Genomic DNA, 10680 nt, shown 5'->3' on the forward strand with positions numbered 1-10680 from the left:
AGGAGTAATCTGTGGAGGCGGAGGGATCCGGTGTATCCGCTCCCTGATGCCTGGTTCCTGATCTCCCCGCCTGGTTCTGTTCAGGCTGTGAATGACGCCCATGTGGCTCATACCAGTGTGAGGGAGCGCTCATTAAACTACAGACATCATCTTAATCAATCTCTCCGATGTCTCAGAAAGGCTCTCTGCCAAACATGTGTGTGCAAAATCTAAATTATCCACACGAAAGCATGCTCAGACTCGCTGACTTTCAAATAAACATCTTTCATGGTTTGACATTGACATACATATACTGTATGTGTTTCAAATGTAATATACTGTACTGAATACTGGAGTTTTACCAGAACAGGGTGAGACTGCTGATGAGGTTAAATGATCCTGATCATAAACGCAGACCACCGCACCAACTGCCAACTGAAGGGATAAATGAGGCTGAAGTTTTGATCCTACCATTCCTAGAATGGCATTTTGGCAACAGTAAGGCCAACCTCTCATACAGTAGCAGAACCAGTAACGTATTACACGTGTTGTGTTTCCATCAGCCTATTCTGAACAATACTCTTTTTTTCAGTTTACAGCAAATGAAAGCGATGCGAGTGCGACACAATAGAAGAGCTTTTTTAACAGTACATTAACTTCCTTGATTTTGTGTTTTGTCTGTGCAAGTTTTACATTAATTGAAACAATATCCATTCTCTGGAAGCTGCTCCACAATATCTCTTAATTGACAGCAGAAACGTATTAATCCTATCTGACTTTTCAACACATCAAAAGGTAGACACAACTCACGATCAGTGCTATTTAGCTAGAACATTTTGATCACTAGTGCCAATACGATACCTGAGTTTTGGTACCGATACAAAACATGTTCTGATACCCAACATTTGAGGAAAGCAAGCATGTTTTTCAGCAAAAAAACTTTCAAAAAAGAAGCCAAATACTGAATACTGTCTAAACACAAGCAGCCGTACAAGACCTTTGCCCAAATCAAATTTTTAATTTAAATCACTAATATTACACCATAGACAAAATTACAAACTTCACCCAAAATTTGAAAACAGCTTTCGGTACTTGACAGTTTTTGATACATTTTGGAAGGTACAAAACAAGTATTAGGGTTCAATATCAAGTCCCTACTTCTACTTTTGCAAACACATTATAGAGAAAAAAGCGAGCCATGCTCAACCGATGATCATGACACCAAATCATCTGAGTAGTAATTGGTGGAAAAAATGTCTATAAAGATAAAACTGTTTGAGGACTTCATAAAAAACTTCTGCCGTACAGTAATGTTAGCTTGTTCCTCAAGTGAGGCAGCGGAGGCACCATGAATGAAAGTCAATTCTACAACATAGTTCAGGTTTAGGCTACATGTGTCCAAATAAGTCACCTGATACGACAGCCGGAATTGATTCAGACTTGATCTTTTGAAAGACTTAACTTATTAAATACTTTATAAAGAAGGCTGAAGGGCTGTTTTATTTACAAAACAAGTCAGGCTTCTTGGAAATACTGGGATTTCATTTAAAAAAAGAAAACTATCACTTTTAATTTATTTTGGTGTGATAAGACCAAATCTTGTATACCAATGATGGTAGTTTTCCACAAATGTGGATAGTCAAGTATTTCTGAAGTTAAAAAAAAAAACTAAACCAACTCTGCTGCAGACATTGATAAGAAAGTTAGTACAAAGTACCCTTCTGTGAACACCTGCAATCAAACGTCAGTGTATTGTTTGCATTTCAGCCTCCATCTGATCGCAAATACATCAAAACAGGCCAAAGTAAACACTGAGAGGACAAAAGATATTTTTTGGGCCTTTAATTCCACAGGACAGATGAAGAAACGAAAGGGGAGATAGAAGGGGAATGACATGCAGCAAATGTCCGCAGGTCGGAGTCGAACCCGCGGCCGCTGCGTCAAGGAGTAAACCTCTGTATACTGTATGTGCGCTTGCTCTACCAACTGAGCTAACCCTGCCTCAGGACCAGAGATATTTAAAGCAAATGTAGAGGAGTAATTACTGTATCTTTCATCACACTGAGTATCCCTAAATAGTTTTTGCTTTATGGCAGGGGGCCTATGTTCATTATCCGAGGCACGGTAGAGATAAGCACCGCTTGAGGGTTTATTATTTGGGTTAGCTGCATTTTTCACGGTTTATTATGCGGTTTTAATTTGGGGTCTGGCTTTGCTTTCCTGAGGAACACAAGAGTAAGCAGAGTGAGGGAGAGAGGAATGTCAGAGACAGCAACTTCTCTGCAGGACGCGAGGCTGCGCTGGGAGTCCCGTGAACCTGCCGTACCCCTGGATTGGATTTCAGCAGTGACATGAGGAGGAAAAGGGGGAGGATATTCAGGCGTCCAGATCTATGCACAACCTGAACGTCTCACTCACTGGTTTATTTTCTTGATTGAGTTTGTTCCAGCTTGTGATAATTAACAGACTTTCACATGTGGGAGCAGAAACATCCAGGCTAACCTTTTGTTCAACCAGCAAGTGCCAAACCACCTGCGTCTTCTTCCCCATCCCCTCAGAGACACCACTCTTCCAGTCTTCTTCAATAACTCTTCATTCATCTTTCTGGCTGCTTTGGATGGAGCCCAAACTCCCTGAATTCTTTGCTCGGTGAGGGATTCCAGTGTTTATGGGAGAAATGAGCCTCCACCTTGGGCCTGAGAGAGTCTCCCTACATCTGGTGCTCACCCCTGCCCAACTTTCCCCTGCAGCTGAGAGGGAGTTATGACCCTAACCTTCTTTAGTTTAAAATGAATCACTCAAAAACAAAGGTGTATCTACTCAAAGCTTCCTCGTGTTTTAGGCGTGTAGGTGCTAAATCAAAGCTGGAATGTAAACTCAAACCTAAAGTTGTCTGCTTAGCTTTGAACAAATATCATCCTCCTTCCTCGTAAATTCACCTAAATACATCCCAAGGTAATTATAGGACAGGAAAACACACATTTGCCTCATCATACAGATAAACACTCATTAAGAATAAAGTCCAGAGTCTCTTAAAGAATTAGTGCAGTGCAACGTCAAACTCTCCATTTATGGTCCTCCCTGTAGCGAATACAACTAACACACACCACATCTAATCCGCACTCTGAAAGGGAATCAAGAGCTCCAGGATTACAGGGATTGGCTCATTTTCAACATGGCCACCTCTGACCTTTTAAGCCGGCTATTTGGAAACACTCGAGAAGTGAGTGAATAATGTGACTTGAGTGGTCAAAACCAAAGATAGTGATAGTTTTTACCCTTATTCAGTCATTAGTTTTGGCTTTTGTTCAAGCTTACTGAGCCTATTTAACAACTAAAACAATGTGCAGAGCAGAAACAGACTGCGGGCTGGTTCAGGTATTTGGAATGAAACAATAATCAGAGAAACTAGAAAGTACAGAAAGGGAAGAAAGACAGAAAAGGAATGAAAATGAAAGATATAAGAAGAATATGGGACCAAATTGGGAAAAGATGTGGCACATGTAAGGCAAATTCAGTCTGAGAGAGAAACAAAACTAAACAAGCAAGATTTCTGCAATCGGACAACAACAAAAAGGCTTACAGTGTGAGGCTTTTTGTTGTTGTCCGATTGCAGAAATCTTGCTGACGGACAGCCTCAGCTGCTCTGTGCTGCCTAATCCACAGCGAGAGGTAGTGAAAGCTGATCAAACCTCTCCTTCAGCCCCGGCACACTATCCAGCCACTGAGGAAAGGTTACTGCGCCGCTCATGGCTCGGGCCATGAGTGATCGGCCAGCTCATCCACACTGACTCATGCAAGCATGCAAAGCTAAACCTGCCTACCCCTACAGTACACTCTCATTTCAAGGGAATATCAAAAATTCACAAAATAATCTATGTCAAAGAAATTAAATAAAACAACAGAATCAAACCCAGAGGCAGCAATAATGCCCACAGGCCTTTAGTATGGAGGTGTGTGATTACATTTTAACAACGAACAGATTCATGGTAGGTCTGACAAGCAGTGCCACCTCCTGCAGAGGTCTGACTTTTTGCAGTAGGACTATGGAGGGACAAGGTTTGTCCAAGAATGGATCTTCAATGCCTAAAGTAACAGGCCTAAGTAAAGTGAAGGCCCAAGTGAAACACTATCAAAGATTAATCTGATCCAAAACAACAGCACAGTTGCACAAGACCTGGAAAGTCTAGGTAATCCGTGTACTACAGCCCCTGAGCTAGCCTTGATTATCAACCATTTGTTCAGCATTAGCTCACTAAACACATGGCATCAGTGCAACCTCATTACATCTGCAGAGAAACACAAGTTCCAATTTGTTGGTTTACATTCATTTTTGGGGTTGTAAGCTTTTTATACTTCTTACCTTCAAAGGAGAGGAAGACTCTTGGCAGCGGCTGTGGGAGGCTGGAGACCCCTGTGAAGAGGAGAGAGAGAGCCAGGAGCGCCATAGCTAGCACCAGAGGTGGCCTGGCCAACCCCTCCGGCCTGCCCATGACTGCACCACTCAGGAACCCCGACCACTCACCACTGCCTGTTGGAAGTGTTTGAAAGAGAACATAAAAGATTTTGAGTTTTTCTTTATTTAAAAAAATAAAATAAAATCCTCACTATCTTAAGTTTTGGGGCTTTTGTCTCTTCCGCCATCTTAGCTATCGTTGGTAAAGTTAACTAGCCACTTTGGTTGTTCATATTCCCAATAAACTGCAATTTCTGCTCCTGGAAATGTAACACACATCACTGCTTGTATACCAGAATTAGTGTTGGTATTGTAATGTGGGTATTTCTGTTTAGCTAGTTGACATATAAATATGGGTTCTGCCATCCATTCCGACATACCCCCACTCCGACATTGATGTCTAATTGTCAGAGTGGCGGCACTTCCATTGTTTTCAAACGTCCCACCACTCCGATAATTTTTGTTTCCATTAGGGTTAGGGTTAGGGGTTAGGGTTAGGGAATAGCAGCATGTCGGAATAGAAGCATGTCGGAGTGGTGGCATGTAACCATAAATATAGTTTGAACAGCATTTAGCAGGGCCACGCTACATGTTGGAAATACAGTAAGTCAAAGCCACTTGGGGGCATCGGAAAAAGCACATTTTACACATCCAACAGATACAGTGCAACATTAGCATTCATTTGGAGTCATGTTTCTTGACACCGGGTGAATAATAGTCCAATAATCACTGTTCCTTTAGCTCTGGGTTGATCTCCACTATTTCCTGATGGAGATATCTGTCTCCTTAGCAGCTAAATGCTCAGCTATGCTCACTAGCTAGTCGCTAACTATAGCTATAGGCTAAAAAACTCCATAAAGCTGAGCAACGGGTGTTAGTTTTCTGTGAGCAACACCTTTCGCATTACAAATTTGATGCTTTGTTAATGTAAAAATATTGACTAGTGCAGTTTTAAATGTAGTTCAAATGATCATATTTATGAACATCTTAAAATGTTTGTACTCAAATTTAGCCCAGTTAAATGTGTAGGATTTAAATAATTTGAATTGGTGCCACCCAGTGGTGGTATCAACAAAGTGTGAAGGGTGAAAGTAAACAGATTACATAAATTTTACACCTTAAAAAATAATTAAAATTAAAATAATTAAAAAGTATTGATTGTATAAAAGTTCTACAAACAGTGGCTTTAATGTCAATGTCTATTGATCCGCAAATCACCAAATCAATGCAGTAGTTTCAAAACAACACAATTTCTCTGATCATACTAAATTTAAATACAACACTATCCATTGCTATGAGGATAATTCAGAAACAGAAATAACACATAATACACATGACCGTTATTTACGTTACATTTATTTGTTAAATCATCAGTCTGACAGGTCCAGAAACGTAGCCTAGAAATCTAGACGCAGCCTAGCTGCAGCAAATTTAAATTTGCAGCCAGGGGGGTCTAGGCACTCTCCGTTGACTTGCGAGCTGGAAAAACCAAACTTTGGTCAGGCCAATCACATTGTGTACAGAGTCGGTGGGCGGGCTTATGGCTGCTGCTACTGGGAACAGTGGTCTTCTGGAAGACTTGCGGCGTTAAGCTTTTCTTTGAGAAAAGAACGGCACTGAAATCATTCTTAAAAAAGGAAGATGTGTTTGGAGTTTTGCCGACTGGATACGGCAAAAGTTGAATCTATCCACTATCTTCGCTACCTTCTTCTTTGCTCTGCCTGGTTGTTGCGCTATCCTGTTGTGTGCACAGGGAATTTGAAAGACAACCGTTTATCCCGCCCCTCGGATTGAGCCCTGTCAATGGTGAGTTCCCAGACCCGCATCTTGATGTGCGTCTGGCTTGTCAGGCTACTAGAAACGCTGATTTATAAAGTAAATCGCAGCACCAACTACTACTGAATGAAGACAAGGATGAGAGCACAACATGTCAGATAAATCCCATCACTTACTATATCCTTGCAGATGTACATCTCTTAAATATGGATGAGTTAAACCTGCACAAAAGAGCTGCTGAAGAAATGCTCCCCTCAGCCTTCACTTGTTCCTTTTCCATAACAGGACAAGAGCAGCTCAATTATTGATAGAGGCAGGTACTGTACTGCCTGCGGGACACTTACTCCTGCAATGCAAAACTCAACTGCTGGAGAAAGACTTGGCTGTTTTAACCACCCAAACTGGCTGTTACACGACCTGTGTGCACAAAACACATTGCACTAGATAAAGAGAATGTCCCTTTTACATGCAAAAAGAAAACACAAGGGGGGATCTCTGCTCTCATGGCTTAAAGATGTGCAATGAAAAATTAATGGCCAGGAGATAGAAAAGCTTCACGATTGCTATGAAAATTTCAGTTTGGGGTGTAGTGTACAAATAGGTTGAGATATGGGTGTGTGTGGTGGAGTGAAGCGTGACTGATATGTAGCTGAGGTGGAATTCTACAGTTCAGGTGCATAAGGATAACAGATGGAAAACTGCACTGGAGAGAAATAAAACAGCATGGGGTTTATCCAGGCAGCCTGGCCACTGTAGTGCTGCAGGCCCTCTCCTGCTGCACCATCCACACTCCCTCCCCCAGAGCCTGCTTCATATCGGGTGTCTCCCACAACTTTAGCCTCTAGGCGGTTGGCTCCGACCCTGTACCGAGGCTCAGCTCTTGACCTGCTCTAAGGAAAAGTCAACTGCAAGACTTTCAAAATCTCTGAATATTGTGAACATAAAAATGAAATTTTTTTTTATTTCAAAGCTGTGTTAACAGCTGAGGCATTTTCAAGGTATATGGCCATGCAAGACCCTCAAGAGTTAACCAGGTCAAAACTTGAATGTTTTTGCTCTTACGACTCACAGCAGCCAGGTCCAAGTCAAGTCTCAAGCCCTCCTTTTCGTGATTTAAGTCAAAGTTTTACATCTACAGCTTTGAGAATAGGGAGAACTTCTTAGGTGTAAAGTAGTTTCAATGTAAACTGCTGATGTCTGTGGATTATCCACAGTAAGGGGGATCTCAGGTTTTGGACAAGACAATTTTGTAAAAAAAAAAGAAGGAAGAAAAGAAAGAAGTAATTTTTAAATGCTGTGACACAACACAAACAAGAATATGTTTTGCATTTGTGTGAGGGCAGAAATATCAAAACTTGGGCCCCCCCCCCTCCAAAAAAAACTAAAAAGAACAAGAGCACAGTTTCCTATAAATTATGCCAATATTGTAAAATTCTGCATGGCATGATTAAAGTCAAATGGCACCACAGTAAGTGCTGTGTCCTTTATGTCACAAGGCAGAAAATAGGGTGTGTGGAGCTCAGTGGAAGGGGGTGAAGCACATCTGACTTTCCTGCAAAAGACTGGAGTTTGTGCCCCATCACAGACCAATTAACAAATGTCTTTTTATTAGCCTTAAACACAGTTTTCCATAACTTTAACCCAGTAGTTTTATTGTCTAAACTTAACCTCACAACCTTAGTTTATTGCCATAACCATAGTCTATCCTTAACTTAAACCACACTGCCGTTGCCATGAGCAGTAATTGAAGAAAGTGAGAATTTTAAAAAGCACCAGACTTAGAAATGTTGTCATTGAATGTAATGTAATGTGTTTTAAGAATCGTCTCAATACTGGCATTCTTATCTGGCGCTAGAGTTGAGTTACCACTAAGTGAGAATAATTATTTTTTTGTCATTTAAGTGAACCCTTTAAACTGTTGAACATCCACACCTACCCCTACCAGGGAGAAGATCTGGCGTGGAAACGGTCTCACAGCTGCTAAACTCATCGTCAGGGGAGTTAGTCTCCTTCTGACGGTCAGGTCCGGACACTTCCTTCCATTCTTCCTTTGATGATCACCACACTGACACATGAATGAGCTCACTAACAGCCTCGCTCGCACTTATGGAGCAACGTAACGCTCAACTGGATTAATGGGGCTCCCAATAAAAGGTGCATTAATGTTTGTTGCCATGAACAAAACTAATAAATACTTCAATTAATTATGTTGAGCTCTTCAAAGTCCAGAAATTCCAGTGCTGAGAGTCGGCCAGGAATCTCTGCGACGGCAATTAAATGCCTCCACAAAAGGAGGCCAGCCTGAGTGAGTGGAGAGTTATATTTCCAGTGGGGTGTAATGATAATTGTGTTTATTGTGCATTCCTTGGCTAACAGCCTAATGAATTTTCCATCTCGCTATTTCAGAGGCACTGCTGCTCAAAAACCAATATTGATGAAAGCAGAAAACTGCATAGCTGTACAAGCAAATAGTCTTGTTTTCCATCTTCCAAACTGGGTCTGTGATTGTTTGGCTCGCATCTGGTCCTGTTAATGCTTTAAACACATGAACACTATTTAACTACGAGAAATTGAGGCTAAAAATCCTCCCATCTGGATTTACATTTGATAGATTTAATAGTATTTTAGTCCAAATTTTCCTTGACTGGAGAACAAGAATTGAAATGGTAAACAACTTGCTCCGGCTGTCCCGGCTCTAACAGGACGGTGTGTGTTCTCACACACACACACACACACACACACCCCCACACACACACACACAAACAAATGTGTGTATTTCAAGTATTTAAACGGTGTATTTCAAGTATTTAAACTTTAGACCTACTGAATAAATAACGTGAATCTTGTGATTGCAGCAGTTAGACCCTGTGACTCTAGACAATCTTCTTCACATTGTCAAATAAGAGCTTTTTTACAGTAATAGAGAAACATTTTCTGGTGTAATAAAGTTATATAAAAATACTAACCTAACCAAATAACCATTTGTAAACGCAAATTTTCTGTTCTTAGCTTCAAGGTAATACAGAAACTGCAACAAAGTCGGGACTCATATTCTGGAAATGTATACTGTATTTAAAATAGACAGCACACCCAAAGCATGTGAGGGAAATACAGCATGTCATAGTAGTCTGATGTAATATTACACAAGATTTAGAAGGAGCAGCAAGTTAAATTTGACAGACTCAGATCAGTCAGATTGAGTTTACTTCCAGCAATTCTCACTGGTGGGACTCTGCACCTGTTAGCCTTCTGCCCACCACCTCCTCTCTGCATCCATTGTGTGAGCTGCTCCACTACAGTACGGTGCAGTACAGCAGGTAGACCCTCTACCCACAGAGACAGGATCCAGAGCAATCCCTGGTCCAGGAACTCACCTTTCAGGAGCTTCCTCCAGGGCTGGTCCCACTTGAACAAGCCAGTTACCTAACCAGATCTGGATCTTATTTATCCCCCTTAAAACACCTTGTTTCCAGTTTCCACCAGTGACACCAAAGAGGAAAAATGCTGCTATTCCATCTAAGTGCTCACAGAGCAGGCTTGACTAAGAGAGCACAGGAGAGAGGAGAGGAGAGAGGGAGGAGAGCGAAAAGACAGAGAGGGCTGGTGTCCTATTACACTCTCTCCACTGAAGTCCCCCTCCCCCTTCCCCTCCTCCTCACCCCTGCCTTCCACGATCTTTCCCCTTCCCTCCTTCTGTTAACTAGACAGCAAACTTTAACATGGACAGCTCAACACAGCAGAGAAGTGGGGAGAAGGTGAAGCTGGAAAAGGTCAGACACATTTAGGATAAAAGCTGCTTTTCATCTGTGGATGATCAAATAGCCCTTACAAAAATATAAAATTTGCCCTACATTATATGAAAAAATTCACAATTTTCATTTTTATCCGCATATTAAGTATCAATGTTTCCACAATAATCAGTTCAGTTTTATTTATATAGCAAAAAAAAGAATCAGCTTGTAAGTAAGGCATGGAACCATTTTAACAACCAGGTTATATCAAAGTAATCTTGCACGGCAGCTGGATTCTTGCAAAATCACATACACGAAAATCTAAAAATTAGTCTTTTAGTGTGTTAGCATGCTAACGTTTGCCAATTAGCACTAAACACAAAATACAGCTGAGGTTGATGGAATATCAAAGATTTTCACCATGAATGTACAACATTTTATGGAAATCTATCCAATAGTTGTTGAGATGTTTCAGTCTGGACCAAAAGTAGTGACATCCCGGTAACGATGCTGAAAACAGTTGAGTTATTCCTTTTTCCTTTGCTGATGCATTCTTTCCTAAACTGCCTTCACCATTCAAGAAATTAAATATCCTCCTTTGAGTAATCTTGTCACATAGGTTATGGATTTCATCATCATAATAGATGGTGAAGTAAAGTAATAACGTAGGACATTTTTCATCCAATGTGGTCAGCCAAAAAAAAAAAAAAAGATGAGGATGCTTTTGGTAAGAGAAGC

At 41.0% G+C, this 10680-nt stretch overlaps 1 protein-coding gene across 2 annotated transcripts in view; it reads right to left on the minus strand.

Annotated features, from left to right (window-relative positions):
* sema3c (sema domain, immunoglobulin domain (Ig), short basic domain, secreted, (semaphorin) 3C) overlaps window positions 1-9788 on the minus strand; it is a 39091-nt gene extending 29303 nt beyond the window's left edge. For both annotated transcript variants that reach the window (XR_003691585.1, XM_028570098.1), the window contains exons 1-2: window positions 9586-9788; window positions 4343-4510 (exon numbers count right to left, since the gene is read on the minus strand). Coding sequence is in view for 1 of the 2 variants with exons in the window: in XM_028570098.1 (XP_028425899.1) it covers window positions 4343-4472 (130 nt within the window). In the remaining variant the exon portion in view is untranslated. The remainder of the gene's footprint in view (window positions 1-4342; window positions 4511-9585) is intronic.
* Window positions 9789-10680: the final 892 nt, after the last annotated feature.

The sequence above is a fragment of the Perca flavescens genome, chromosome 23 (genome assembly GCF_004354835.1).
Source record: "Perca flavescens isolate YP-PL-M2 chromosome 23, PFLA_1.0, whole genome shotgun sequence".
In the NCBI taxonomy this organism is placed as follows: Eukaryota; Metazoa; Chordata; class Actinopteri; order Perciformes; family Percidae; genus Perca; species Perca flavescens.